This window comes from Vulpes lagopus, chromosome 8, assembly GCF_018345385.1.
Source record: "Vulpes lagopus strain Blue_001 chromosome 8, ASM1834538v1, whole genome shotgun sequence".
Lineage (NCBI taxonomy): Eukaryota > Metazoa > Chordata > Mammalia > Carnivora > Canidae > Vulpes > Vulpes lagopus.
In genome coordinates, this window is record NC_054831.1 from 119,299,519 (window position 1) to 119,314,544 (window position 15,026).

The 15,026-nt window shown below is 58.9% G+C and overlaps 1 protein-coding gene across 1 annotated transcript; it reads left to right on the forward strand.

The window, feature by feature from the left end:
• Nucleotides 1-5,179: 5,179 nt before the first annotated feature.
• On the forward strand, nt 5,180-14,366 carry MATN1 (matrilin 1). The gene is made up of 8 exons (XM_041766950.1): nt 5,180-5,273; nt 6,941-7,287; nt 9,550-9,772; nt 10,536-10,661; nt 11,109-11,525; nt 12,094-12,246; nt 13,068-13,148; nt 13,780-14,366. The coding sequence occupies exons 1-8, from the start codon at nt 5,180-5,182 to the stop codon at nt 13,827-13,829; spliced, it is 1,491 nt and encodes a 496-aa protein (XP_041622884.1). The 3' UTR covers nt 13,830-14,366.
• The last annotated feature ends 660 nt before the right edge of the window (nt 14,367-15,026 follow it).

Sequence of the window (15,026 nt, forward strand, 5' to 3'; positions counted from 1 at the left end):
AGCGAGGTGAGGAGAGGGTATAAACCAGTAAGAAGGGCACTGAGATACGGGGTCACTTCTGCAGGCAGTTGGGGTTCCCTCCTGCTGGGGACCTTCTAAGGAACCCTGAGGAGCCTGTGCCAGAACTGTCCAGGAGAGAATGGGGAGCTATGTGTCCCTGGCCCCTTTCCTCCACTGGCTGAGGGCTGCCCCGGGGATGTGTATCCCCTGTCCTTGTGTGGGGGAAGTGCCCACACACGGTGGGCTGAAGGTCCCTGGGAGGGGGACCAACCGGCTGTGCCATGGTTCCCAGCGCTAAGCCTAAGCCTCCCCTCCAAATGCTCTTTCCTCCTCCCAGCGTGCTTGACTGTGGGAGCCAAACCCCCACAGAGGCTCCACATCTGCCCCTCGAGTGGGGGCTGACCCTCTGGCCCCAAGAAGGCAGCCAGCATGGATGGACTCTATTTTCGACAGCTTCTCCAGGTGAGTCTGAAGTTGGCTAGGCTGGACATACTGCTCTACATGACCTTTGAGTTTCCTTCAGAGCTCCAGAGTCAAGATTTTATGTTTTCCCCCAAAGCAAAACAAGTCACCATTTACTGAGCACAGCTCGGGATCATGTGCTGGTGCAAAAGGCAGAGCCTCTATCTTGGAGGCCCCCATGGGCTCACGGGGCAAGAGCCACTAAAACCAGTCAGTAAAACCTGAAGTTGAGTCTGCTTCGGGGAAGGAAAAAATTATGCTTTGAGAGCACGGAGGCGGGAGTGGTGACTCACTCAGTGACAGAGAAGGGAGGGGACAGGAGGGAGACTGGGACCTGGAAAAGGTGACAAGAAAGATTGTGAAAAGGCTTGAGTGCCTGGTTGTCTGAATTTTCTTTTTCCTTTCCTTTCCTTTTTTTTTTTTTTAAATTAAATTTATTTATTGGAGAGACAGCACCAGTAAGTGAGCACAAGCAGGGAAGCAGCAGGGGGAGAGGGAGAAGCAGACTTTCTGCTAAGCAGAGAGCCTGATGTGTGGCTCAGCTCGATCCCAGGACCCCGAGATCATGACTTGAGCTGAAGGCAACCTCTTAACCAATGGAGCCAATTGAATTGACCCTGAATTTTCACCTAGAAGTGGTATAGGGCCAATAAAAGCTTTTTTTTTTCCACTTGGGAAGGTGACAGAGTGTCACTGGCTCACTAAATACCCCCGTGCTACCCCTGGGCTTCTAGGCAGAGTCAGGCGACGTGCACTCCTTATCAGAGGGCGTTAAGAGAGACACTTGCTGTCTCTGTCTCGTTCACGTGGCCAGAAACAGAAGACGCAGAAATTCTGGGATAGTCAGATGGAGGTGGCTTTGGGAAAGAGCCTGTGCAGGGGAGCCACGTGTCCAGCACCAGACTGTGTCATGAGAGAGAACCGCACGCTTGTGTTAAGCCACGGCCTTTTGAGGGCCTAGTTGTTACGGCAGCTCAGCCGGTCCTATTCTAACTAATACAAGAAGGCGAGGTGGAAACAACAGATTTGGATGTGACGTTAATCCGTGTCTCAACCATCCTGTGACAGGGGCGCTGAGGTCCCCACTTTACAGATGTGAAGCAGAAGAGCAGAACAGTGAAGGGCTTCGCCTGAAGCCAGCGCAGGGAGTCACGCCCGGCTGTGTCTGGTTCCGAAGCTCTGCGCTCCATGGGATTCCTCAAAGTCGGGCACGCGTGCCACTGGGAGAGCGCAAGGTAATTTTTTGGTGATGTGCGGATGCAGAAGTTAAATTTAATTAGTTTCGGATTTATCTGAAGGCCTACTGGAATACGTTTATAAGGTGTTCATCAACCCAGAGATTTCACGGCTGTTATTTCTTAGGAGGAGGAGGAGAATGTTTCTTGCCAAGTGAGTTGGTTGGTTTGGAGTTAATTAAAGAAGCAGAGTAAATAAATAAGAGTAAAGGTATGTGTGGATCCAGCCAAACTTCGAGGCTGGGGGATCAGGGAGGAGGTGGCATGCTGCCCTGGACCACGTCGCCTCTCTGGTCAGGGGCGCGCGACATAACCAGGTTTGCTCTTCAGGAAAAGAGCGGAGCCTTGGGGTCCGCTGGGGGGAGTCCTGCGCCCCGGCCCCCCCAACCGCGCCTGCCCCGGGCCCCTCGCTTTAGCGCCGAGCCTCTCTCGGATAAAACACTAAAGGCTTTAAGTTTCTGGAAACCCGAGGTGTGTGAAAACAAGGAGAGGGAACAGCGGGAGCCCTTCACGGCTGCCCGTCTGACTCGGGAGCATTTTTTTTCTCTGGTTCATACCGGACACACTGTTCCCGATTTTCATTCCTGGGGGGGGGGGGGGGGGGGGGGGGATGGGGGATGCTTCACATTTTGAAAACACAAATATTTATTTTCTTTTCTCAATGTATAGGCTGAACTTCCTCCCTCTCAGCCCGGTGTGGAATGTGAAAGCTGCCCCTTTCTCGGGGGGAGCCTAGCTCTGGTCCTGAAAACGTACCTGTGGCACATTTCTGTGGCCCTGCTAATGAGCGGACGGTGACACAGAGAAGGCGCCTGTGTTCCTCCGGGGAGCCCATAGAACTGCCATTCAGACACGGAGCTGAAAGAGCTGTTTCATGGGCCCAGCTGCTGGCCCGGCCAGGACAGCCGCGTACCCCGAGCTCGGCCGCGGCCCCCGAGCATCCTCGAGGAGGGGACGTGGCCAGGAGGCTGCGGCTCACGTTCTCCCTGTACAGCTCCAGCAGGGCCGCAGCCGCTGCAGACCCCGGCCTGACCCTGGGTGGTTCGCAAGGAAATGGAGCCCGTGTGTCACCTGCTTCTTCTTTTAAGTCATCTCTTCATTTGCTTGCCAGATATACCCTGTTCCTGCATCATGCCCGATACCCTGTTCCAGCATCGCACTGGGACCCCAGGGTCAGTGGTGGCTGAGTCAGGCCAGACCCCCACTTGGAAGGAGCTGACACCTGGAGGAGGCGGTTAACACGTTTATGACCCAGTTTTGGGAAGCGAGAGGCACCCCCGTCCTTCTGCCCCGCAGTGTCTTTGGAGAAAAGAGTGACACTTCGAAGTCGTCAAGGGAAAAGAGACTGGCAGCCTCGACTACTGTTTGGAACTGGGGACAGCTATGAATGATACGAATAAATGAAATATAAATGGGAGACGTCAGAGAGAAATGCTATTTGCTTCCTTGTTTTCTAAACCTGGGGCAAAGAGGGATGAGGCCTGGGTTCCGGGCTGGGCTCTGCCCCTATACTGGCTGGGTGGCTTCAGGCAAGTCATGAACTTCTCTGGGCCTCGGTTATCTCATCTGCCAAATGGGCTGATGCCCTTGGAGCTGCTGACCTCACATGTTGGTTTGGAGAACGAGGAGACACAGTAATAGAGCGTGGCTGCCATTATTGCTACAGATTGTGAGACTATTGGTTGGGTCACTTAAAAAAAAAGTCTGTGCATTTCTTTTGGAGGCATAGCTTACACGGAGTGAGGCACACAGGTCTTAAATGTTAACGATTCTGTCCCCTGGAAAGATGATAATCCTTTGACCCTCATCTCCCTCCTTCTGTCTTCTCATTGCCTCCCCATGTGGTCCCAGTGAGGCAGGGGAGGCAAGAACTACCATTCCCACTACATGATAATAAGCTGAGGCTCAGAGAGGTTAAGTTACCAGCTCTGGGTCACACAGCTTTTCAGCAACAGGTGGGGATCTGAACCTGGGTCTCTCAGTTGGCCAAGCCTGTGCTCTTTCCATGTTATGCCATCAATTACTGGACCCACAGGCAGCAGCAGGGGCCATCCTTGGTGATGTTCCTTTATTTACAATCCTTTGTTTTTGCCTTCCAATGCAGACCCTGGGCTGGGCTCAGATGCAGGGATGAATCAATCAGACTCTTGCCAGCTCACGGGTGAGACACATAGCAGGTGTCTTTGGAGAAGAGGGTCTTAATCCAGGAGGAGCAGGGGAAAGGTGGGCATGGAGAAGGCACCTCCACCAAGCTACACCCATGCAAGTGGGGTGGCTGAGAGCACTGGCCTGGGGCCTTATTCTGGCCAGTGATACTATTTCTTCTTTTTAAAAAAGATTTATTTGTTTATTTGAGAGAGAGATTGCACACACGTGCATGTGTGCAGGGGCATGGCAGGGGTAGGGGGTAGCAGGGAGGGGCAGAAGGAAAGGGAGAGAGAGAATCTCAAGCAGACTCCCCTCTGAGCACAGAGCCCATCTCGGGGCTTGATCCCATGACCCTGAGATCATGACCTGACCCGAAACTGAGTATTGGACATTTAACTGACTGAGTCACCCAGGTGCTCCTGGCAGTGATACTTCCTAGCAGTGTGACTTCAGACAAGTTACTCTCTGTTTTTCAGTTCTTCTTCTGGAAAAAGAGGGTAATAATAGTAGCTGTGTCGGGGTTGTCAAGGGAATTAAATGAGACAGTTCATAGAACCCTGCTCCTCTAATCCCCCCAGGCGGTAGGCTCAGAGAGATGAAGCAACTGGCCCACGGTCACACAGGTAGCACATAGCAAACCCAGGTAACGTGGCTTCAAGTCTGTGCTCCCCACCGTCCTCTCTGCTGCCTTGTGCATACATGTTCGTTCCAACGATGATCTTGAAAGATTCTGTTAGGCAGAGAGTGAAGAGAAGGAAGGGCATTCGGGGTGGGTGACCCTGCATGTGCAAAGGCCTGCAGGGCAGCTCTGAGACCCCAGGTATAGTTGCTCAGCGGGGAGAAGGTGTGGAGAGGAAGGGGACAGCTGAGCTGGAGCAGGGGAAGCGCCCTGGATGAGGAAATGGATGCAGGTGAGAGAAGCAGGGGTGTGGGGGTGAGGGTGCGGGCCAGGGCTTGAGGCCATGGGCTGGGCTTTCCCTGGGCTTGGAGTGGCAGCTTTGGGCCGGGGCAGGCTCCAACCCCTGGAGGAGCCACCCTCCACCCACCTGAGATTTCCTGAGTTTCAGCTGCAGCTCTGGTTGCTTCTGCAGGCAAAGGAGCCCTTGTGGTCCGAGGGGCCTCTTGAGCCCCGGCCAGGTGGCTCCCTCCCATTCTGGGCACACACACACCTCCATTCAGCCTGGGCCACGCCCCCCCAAGGGGGCTATGGCCCGGGCAGCCGCCCCCGCGTCAGTGGGGGCCGCCCGGCTGGGAGGCTGGGCAGCGAGGTTGATAAGACCGGGCCCCCACCGGCCCCCACCACTGTGCCGGCCGCTGCCCGCGCTGCCAGAACCATGAGGCTCATCTCTGGCACCAGCCTCGTGCTGTGTGGCCTGCTCCTGCTGCTCCAGGTCCCCTGCACACTGGGCCTCACCCCCCAGTCCAGAGGTGAGGGGGTCCATGTGAGGTGGGGGACAGTGGGTGAGTGGCCTCTGACCAAAAGCCTGGGGGTGCTGGGTTCTGAGATGAGCAGAGGTTAAATGGGGTCCACGAGGGGCTGGAGCAGAAGACAGGGAGGCAGGGGTGGCAGTGGGCTGACGCAGAAGCAGATAGCAACGGTGACATTCATAAGGGCCAGGGGAGGGGTGACCCTCAGCCTGTTCTATTGGGCCTCTCACTGCAGCTTCGGAGCCTTCCCTGGGGCTCCTCAGCTCCCAGGCCACCCTCAGGGACCATGCATCCTGCAAGGGCCACAGTCTTGTGGGTGGCTGAAGTCAGAAGCTGGAGCTGCAGCAGGCCCAGGGCCAAGCCCATGCCCCGTTGAGTGCAGCTCTGGGGTGGCCAGGACCCCATCTGCCTGTCACCAGCCCATCAGGCATATCTGGGTGTGGGCTCCTACCTGCTGGACTGTTCCCAGAGCTTCAGCCTTGGGCACTGAATCCCGGCTCATCCTGTACAGAGGGGTAAACTGAGGCCAAAGAAGGGACGCCCTGCCTAAGAATTACTTAATGGCTCCTGATCCACTGCTCCTTGGTGTGGCTAATTCCCTCACCCTCTCTGTGTCTCAGTTTACCCATTGGGAGCTTAAACTAGTAGGGACCAGGGTGTGGTTGCACCTAAGGTCCCTTGAGGAACTCTGATACTGGGGCACTGGGGCTGGGGGCCTGGGAGAGGCCAATACCCCTTCCCTCTCCTGAGCCTTCCTGCATCCTCACTTGGGAGTGGCTCTGCTCTGTTCTGAGGCCAGGCCAGTGACAGTACCAAGCGGTGAACCTTATTCTCCCCACTGGATGGAAGAAAAGCCGAGGCTCCTAAAAGGTGCCGTGAGCTGCCCAGGGCCACAGGGTGGCTGGGCCGGGATTCGAACCCTGCTCTGCTTCATTCCAGCTCTGTGCACTTCCCAGCACACGGTGCTGTCTCCCGGGGTGTCCGGAAAGACATGCCTCCGCCTCTGTGGGGATGCGTCTTAGGAGCCCCCGCCCCTGGGTCCAGGCTGCCATGGTGGCCACGAGGAATCCCAGCCCCTGCCCCCTGCCCACGGACACCAGCCAGCGGGCTCCTTGGGGCTGAGGGAAACTGGGCTCACTTTGGTGACTGGTTCTGATGCTGAGATGAAAGAGGCCAAGCCGATGGGCCCTGCACTGGTCCCTGGGCTTGTGCCCCCCACCCCCACCCTCCCCAGGAGAAATGCTGCTCTTGCTGGGGCAGCCACTCTGGGCCAAAGTCCGAGAAGTGTGTCTTAAAGCCTGTCATCTCCTTTGTTGCATTGGGGCACCGGCTGCTTGGTGGCACCTTACACCTGCTCCTGCTCAGGCCCCAAGGGATCCTATAAAGAGGAGGTTGTCAGGTCACTGTACCGACGAGGAAACCCAGCTCAGAGAGGTGCAGGGAGTTGCCTGAGGCTGACAGCTGAGCCTCAGTGTTTCCCATGGGGCTGAGTTGGGGGGGGGCCTTTGGCAAGTAGTTTGTCCCGGGGTCTACAAGCTGACAGAAGGACCCCACCGGCCTGGCTCAGGTTTAGTCCACACTGCCAGGGGCCTCAAGTCTAGATCTAAGTAGCCCCTGACCTTTGCCTCCTGCTCTCGCCCCTCCCCTCCTCCCCCGTCCCCTCGCAGGGCACCTCTGTCGGACCCGGCCCACGGACCTGGTGTTTGTTGTGGACAGCTCGCGCAGCGTGCGGCCTGTGGAGTTCGAGAAGGTGAAGGTGTTCCTGTCGCAGGTCATCGAGTCGCTGGATGTGGGGCCCAATGCCACCCGGGTGGGCGTGGTCAACTATGCCAGCGCCGTGAAGCAGGAGTTCCCGCTGCGGGCCCACGGCTCCAAGGCCGCGCTGCTCCAGGCCGTGCGCCGCATCCAGCCGCTGTCCACGGGGACCATGACTGGCCTGGCCATCCAGTTCGCCATCACCAAAGCCTTCGGCGACGCCGACGGTGGTCGTGCCAGGTCCCCCGACATCAGCAAGGTACAGGTCCCAGCCCTCCCCGCCTGCGTCCTGCTGTGTACCACCTGCGTGATTCTTGAACCTGGCTTACAGTTGTGTATTAGACCCCGCTAAGCCAAGAGGCAGACCTGGGGTGTGAGCCCATCTTTCCCCACCCTCTGACCACGGGACCTCAACCTGGTGAGCGCTTGATTATTTCGATTTAGTTAACCTTGGCTCCCCGAGGCCGAGTGAGGCGGTCCAGATGCTTGCATGTTGGCGCCCGTCTGGATCGGGGCCCCCACTCCCCGGACTAGCTGTGCCACCCCGAGCCATGCGTGTGGCTCCTTGGCTCAGTCCCTTCACTCGTCAGATGACAGTAACGCAGCTCCTTCTCCAGGGGCTGTCGGGAGGACTCTCGACAGCTTGGAGTGCTCAGAACAATGCCTGGCCCCACCAGGCCCCACCTAAGGGTTAGCTCATTTTTTATTTAATAAGCCTCTGAGCGTGGGGGTTCAGAAAATTGAGGTGATGCACCGTAAGCAGACGTCAGTATGGGGACTTCACAGACCTGGTGCCCACAGTGTGACTTCCGGGACTCAGCCCAGGGCCTGCGGGGCCAGTCAGGTGTTCTCTCCCACGGTGGTCGCGTCTCCCTTTCATAACCCTCAATGGCCTTGTACCTGCCCAGGCCCTCAGCCTCAGGGACGTACTTTCTTACCACCGTGCAGGACACGCCTGATGCACGAGTGCCAAACGCACACAATCCTGCTCCGAGGTGGTGTCCCCATTTCACAGATGAGGAAACTGAGGCACAGGGGATCTCAGTGTCTTGTCCAGTTAATTAGTGGTAGGAATGTCTACATACAATAGCACATAATCCTGGCATTACAGCCCTCAGAGAAATGGCCTGTTGGCAGGTCATCCGTTGTGGGGCTATTTATAAGCGCTGAGGTGAGGTTGATGCCATTGCCATTGAGAGGCTATGGTGACCTGGGGGTGATCCTAATGGAGAGAGACAGCGAAGGGGATGGTGGTGACGTCTGTCACCAGTTAATTATGTCAGCTCAGATGGGAGTAGTGGCCTTGGGTGGTCATATGGGGACGGAGAGAACCAACTCCCCCAGACCTGGGGCATCCAGCCCAGAATTCACCTGCGGGAAGCCCCTTCCAGGTGGGCTCAGAGTACCGAGGCTGGATTGAAGGGGAACAGTCGGGGTTCCAGGAGACAGTGTCTCTCGGGGGAGTGTGGCAGCCTGCGGCAGTGGACAGTCACAGCGAGGCGACCTTCGGCCTCTGGTAGGGAAGGGATGGTGCAAGATCCCTCCCCGGGGGCCGGGCGGCGACAGGGAAAGCAGTCCTTCGCCTTCTTGGCACCTACCAGGAAGGGTCTCACTAGAGGACTCGCTCAGGTGAGCCGCATTTCCAGCGCAAGCCTGTCGCAACCACTATCCTACGGGTCAGGGTGGGGACCCAGGTCATGGCAGAGAAGCAGCCAGCGGGGCGGGAGGCTGAGTCTCCCCAGATGAGAGGTCCCTGGCTTCAGGGCAGGCTCAGGTGCGGGTGGTGAGGGCCCGGCCCAGCCCCAGGGTCCCTGCTGTCTCCCTCCCCAGGGCACGAGCAGGGGAGCCCTGGGGGAGGGGCGCGGACAGTGCTCTCCCCTACGGAAAGGGCAAGTAGCGTCCTGGGGGATGGAGGGAGACGAGCCCCCCCCTGCAGGTGCGGCCCCCCTCCCAGGGCCTGGGGGTCGCGGGACGAAGGGTGGCCGGCCTGGAGGCCGAGCCGCCGTTCATGGGCCTCGCCCGCCCTCTGGCGGCCAAGGCGCGGAGCTGCATGGCGTCCGCACGGGTGTCAGGCGAGCTCTGTCCCCAGAGACGCCAGTCCGAGGGGGGAGGCGTGGTCCTGCGCTCCGACCATCACAGAGCCGCCCGCCCGATGGGGGAGGCGCCCCAGGCCCCGGCCGGACGGCACAGCGCCTCAGCCGTCTTTCGGTTAGAGGAAACCGGTTTCCTCCTCTGCTAGCCGGGCTCTCCCCGCGGCAAAGCCCTGGCCGGGGGTCCGATCCACCTGCCGCGGACTGGCTGTGGGACCCGGGCAAGCCACGTCGCCTCTCGGGCCGCAGTGTCGTCTTCTGCCAGCGGCCGGGGTGGGGGTGGGGGGGTGGGTGGGGGGGTGGAGGGGGAGGTGGGGTGGGGGGTGCTCCCGGAGGGCTGCGCGGTCCAGCCCCGCGCTGGGGGGCGGGTGGGGGTGGGGGTGGGGGTGGGGGTGGGGGGGCCTGGTCCTCACGCGCCCCGCGTGTTGCAGGTGGCCATCGTGGTGACGGACGGGAGGCCCCAGGACAGCGTGCGGGACGTGTCTGCACGGGCCCGGGCCAGCGGCATCGAGCTGTTCGCCATCGGCGTGGGCCGCGTGGACAAGGCCACGCTGCGGCAGATCGCCAGCGAGCCGCAGGAGGAGCACGTGGACTACGTGGAGAGCTACAGCGTCATCGAGAAGCTGTCCAAGAAGTTCCAGGAGGCCCTCTGCGGTGCGCGGGGGGCGGGGCCGGCGGGGAGGGGAGGGGGCGGGGCCAGCGGGGACGGGGCCGGCGGGCCGGGGCGTGGCTTCGGGCCTCGAGGCGGGACCGAGTCTGCGCCGGGGGCGGGGGCCGGCAGGGCGGGGGCGTGGCTTCGGGCCTCGAGGCGGGACCGAGTCTGCGCCGGGGGCGGGGGCGTGGCCGGCGGGCCGGGGGCGTGGCCTTAGGGCCTCGGGGCGGGACCGAGTCTGCGCCGGGGGCGGGGGCGGGGCCGGCAGGGCGGGGGCGTGGCTTCGGGCCTCGAGGCGGGACCGAGTCTGCGCCGGGGGCGGGGGCGGGGGCGGGGCCGGCAGGGCGGGGGCGTGGCTTCGGGCCTCGAGGCGGGACCGAGTCTGCGCCGGGGGCGGGGCGGGGGCGGGGCCGGCAGGGAGGGGGCGTGGCTTCGGGCCTCGAGGCGGGGCCGAGTCTGCGCCGGGGGCGGGGCGGGGCGGGGCCGGCGGGCCGGGGGCGTGGCCTTAGGGCCTCGGGGCGGGACCGAGTCTGCGCCGGGGGCGGGGCAGGGGACGGGGAGGGCCCCGGCGGAGTCAGATACGGGGCGAGGCCGAGCGAGTCCGCCCGGGGCTGGCCGGTGCTTCCGGCCCTGGGCTGCGGGCCTGGGGCTCGGACCTCATCCGGTTGGGGGCCTCGGTTTCCCAGAGTGTGTGAAGGTCCACCCTGGCTGGGATGTCCAAGGCCGTGTGGCCGTGCGATTCTGAGCCCCCTCTTGCGCCTGCAGTGGTGTCAGACCTGTGTGCCACGGGAGACCACGACTGTGAGCAGGTGTGCCTCAGCTCCCCCGGCTCCTACACCTGCGCCTGTCGGGAGGGCTTCACCTTGAACAGCGACGGCAAGACGTGCAACGGTCAGTGGGCTGGACGCAGCCCAGCGGGGGGGAAGGCGGGGAGGGGAGAGAATGGGGCTTGGCCACTCTCCAGGAAGCCCATTCGAGCCTCTCTGTACTTTGCTTCTGGACTAGTCTGCAGAAATGATAGATGCCTTCTAGAACTTGGTGTCTGCAGAAAATTATCTTCTGACTTCTGTCCCTCTTTTTGTCACGGTGGGTGGTGGGTTTAATATGGCAGAAGGAGTTTTATAGCTTGAGTTCAAATCTTGGCGCCACCCTTCTGAGCTGTACAATTTGATGGCTTCGGGAGCTTCTGTTTCCAACACCATAACCTTGGCTTTGTAGAGGGAGTTTTGAGGATAAAAATGGGACGGGATAATCCTCCCTATTGAGCTTGGTGTGTGATGGGTTCCTGACTATGAGTGGCCCCTATGCTTCATCTCCTCGCCTTCCTACCCTTCCCAGTCTGCAGTGGCGGTGGGGGCAGCTCGGCCACTGACTTGGTCTTCCTCATTGATGGATCCAAAAGTGTGCGGCCAGAGAACTTTGAGCTGGTGAAGAAGTTCATCAACCAGATCGTGGACACGCTGGACGTGTCAGACAAATTGGCACAAGTGGGGCTGGTGCAGTACTCAAGCTCCGTCCGCCAGGAGTTCCCGCTGGGCCGCTTCCACACGAAGAAGGACATTAAGGCGGCTGTGCGGAACATGTCGTACATGGAGAAGGGCACCATGACCGGGGCTGCCCTCAAGTACCTCATCGACAATTCCTTCACTGTGTCCAGCGGGGCTAGGCCTGGGGCCCAGAAGGTGGGCATCGTCTTCACGGATGGCCGGAGCCAGGACTACATTAATGATGCTGCCAAGAAAGCCAAGGACCTTGGTAGGTGATGCCTGGACCCTGAACACCACTGATGGCCGGGAGCACATATGGAACAGCTCAACTCGAGTTTATTCTGTTAGTGGTGCCCTAAACCTCGGTTCAGTGTGAATGAGGAGGGATGGGTTTGTCCAACTCTTTTTTATCAGTGATGAGAAAATGAAGGCCCCAGAAAAGTGAGAAGCTGGTTTCAATGGCCCTTTTGTAGGTGGGGCTTAGAAATTTTCCAGTTGAATGTTCCCAACAGCGCACCAACTGTTGGAAGGCAGCCCCACTTTGGGACAAGCCGGAGTCTCCATTTTATCACCTGTTTAATGAGGATAATAATAGTCGGCAGATGGCTGGTTATGGGGCTATATGGGATCACAAAGCTCCCGGGCCAGGGAATCAGTACAGACAGGTCTCAGTGAGTGCTCTTTCCTCAGTATCTTTGTCCTAGGCACTCTGCCTGTAATTCCAGAAGCTGCCACCAGAAGGCATCTGGTGTTGACTGCCTGGGCATTCCCCAGGAGGCTCAGCCACAGCTACCTGGCCCCAGGGTCACTGTCACTCATCGTGTTCCTCCTGGCAGGCTTTAAGATGTTTGCTGTGGGTGTGGGCAATGCCGTGGAGGACGAGCTGAGGGAAATAGCCTCAGAGCCGGTGGCAGAGCACTACTTCTACACCGCTGACTTCAAGACCATCAACCAGATCGGCAAGAGACTGCAGAAGAAGATCTGCGTGGGTCAGTGAGGCCAGAGATGGCATTGATGGGAGGGGCAGGTGGGGCCCTGGGGTGGGGACCAGTGTGGAGCCATCCTGGAACTGGATGTGGGTGGGGAGAAGCAGGAGCTGGGTTGGCACCTGGGTTAGAACCTGGAGGAGGGCTGGCCAGTCTCACGTTTACAACCAGCAAACATATGTGGAATATATTGAATGCTTGTCACATGCATGGCACTCGTGTTAGTGCTCTCCAAATATTAATCATCCGATCCTAATTGGTAGAAATATTATTATTCCCATTTTGCAGACAGGAAACCCAGCCTGGAGGGGTGGAACAATCGTTAATAACCGGAGGAGCCAGGATTTCAGCCCTGCTACCTCCCCGGGTCCTCCCAGTGGTAGAGAGTACGGATTGCAGAGCCAGGCATGCCTGGGTTTGCATGTTTGCTCTGACACTAACTAGCTGTTGGCCACGGTCACGTCTGTTTCACTTCTCTGGTTCTTTATTTGTAAAATGACATTAATTGACTTCAAACCCAAAGTGTTGGATGAAGTCGCTGAGATGACATAGACGGCCCTAGCAGCCGTGCCCTGCGTGCAGTCGGTGACCAGCATGGAGAGGCTATTATTGGAAGTTTTATCAGGGCTCTGAGGGGGTGGGAAGACATTCAGGGTTCTACCTCAGAACCCTACGTGTGTCTCCGTCTTCTCAGATCTCCCAGGTCCCCCCCACATCCCCCCAAGACTCCCTAGTCCTGGCCCTGGGCTGTGATGGCTCCTTGCCCTCCTGCCAGGCCACCACTCACCTTCCCCTTTCTCTTTCCTACTTCCTGTCCACTCCAGAGGAAGACCCGTGTGGCTGCGAGTCCATTGTGAAATTCCAGACCAAAGTGGAGGGGCTGCTGCAGGCCCTGACCCGGAAACATATCCTTTCCCAGAGGCCACTGTGGGGCGGGGGGACGGGGAGAGGGAGCCACGCCCCTTGTGTGGGGGGTCCCAGGTAGGGCCTCTGCCTCCTGTTGGAGACAGGCTGGACTCCGGCCAGGTGGGCTGGCGTCAGCTTTGATGCTGATCCTGTCAAAAGCAGAGGCTCCAAGAGGGTAAACAGAGAAACTGAGGCAGAGGCCAAGATCTAGAGACTGAACACACATGCAGAGTCCTAGCTGTGCTCAGGAAAACAAGGTGCCTGTGGACTCCCCATTTCTCAGGCTCTTGGCAACACAACTAATAGCAGTCTCCACTCAGATGAGGCTGGGAGGGGAACAGCTCCCGTGGCTCAGGACGAGGTGGGGGCCCAGGTGGGGGACCCAGCAGGCTGAAGCTGCCCCTGAGCAGGACTAGGCAGCTTGTAACTAGCTGGTTCTAAGGGCCATGAATGGGTAAGTTTTGACACTGGGGAAAACACATGCTGTAGATGGAGTGAGAGAACTCTCTGGAAGAGGGACTCTGCGGGAGGTGGGGGCGGGACACAGGAAGTGGGATCCCGGGTCTAGACGCCACAGCCATCAGTGCCCTGCTCTGGTCAGCCTGCGCCTCTCCTTAACCCTGAGTCCACTGGAAGCTGTGAGTAAGCGGCTGGCCGTCCTGGAGAACAGGATCGTCTGAGGCTGCCTGTCTCCGCCGCGGCCTCTCCGTCTCCCCACCCCAAATGCAGCCCACGGAGTCCTGCGCGTGTCCCCTAGAGCCCTGAGTTTAGTCTAGTTTTGCCATTTCGGTGACGGGAGTTGGGGAGAGGCAGGCCCCAGGCCTCCCCCTCTTCCACATCCTGCCAGCCCTGCTGGGTGCATGGGTGAGTGTGCTAGGAGCGTGGCAGCCTTTGGGAGCATGTATGTGTGAGGTAGCGTGCACAGGTATGCGTGTATGAGGAGTGGCAGCCTTGGGAGCGTGTGTGTGTGTGTGTGTGTGTGTGTGTGTGTGTGCACGTGCCTGCCTGAGGGCGGGCGTGTATCTGGAGCAGGGATGCGTGTGTGTGAGAACACAGGGGTGAGCGTGAGAGGGACTGTGTTTGCATTTTTTTTTCAATTGAAAGCTTAATATATTCCTATTTTTTTAGTTAACCCTTTCCTGACTGCGAGTGCTGTGAATCTCTTTCCTGATTTTTCTATTCCCTTTTGAAAAACAATTAAAGATGATTTAATTTAAGCCCTGAATGGGGCTAGAGGCAGAGTGGTCATTTGAGGAGCGGGACGAAGGATGGTGAGGGCAGCAGGTACGGGGGGGGGGGGGGCCCTACAGGTGGGAGCAGTGGTGGGAACCGAGGTGAAGGCAGCTACTCCAGAGCCAGCGTGGGGTCGTCCTGCCTTTACAGGCTCTCACTTCCTCTTCCAGCAACCCAGCCCCAGCAGACTTGAGTCCCCCTCCCCCCCCCCCATTATACACACGGGGATGCTGTGTCTGGGTGTTCGGATGATTTGCTCAGAGAGCGTCACTTGGAGAGATGGGACTTGAATCTACAACTGCAAGACATTGAAGAAAAAGAAGAGCCATGGCACCAGATAGGCCGATTCATTCATGCAGGCATGCAGACAACAAACACAGAGCAGGCCCATGTCGGGCAGTGCCGAGATGGTGGCCTATGAGACAGACACAGTCTCTGCCCTCAAGGAACTTAGAGTTGAGTAGAGTGTCCTGTCACCCTCACCCCAGCTGGGAAACAGAGGGTGGGTTTAGGTTATAGCAGCAGCCTGTGGCCTGAGTGTGTGTGTGTTAGAGGTGCTGGGAGGGTCCCAGCTGTGCCTGGGCTGGCCCCAGGTTCCTCCCCACCCCAAACCCATGTTGGAGTACTCTTTTTTCCCCCTCCAA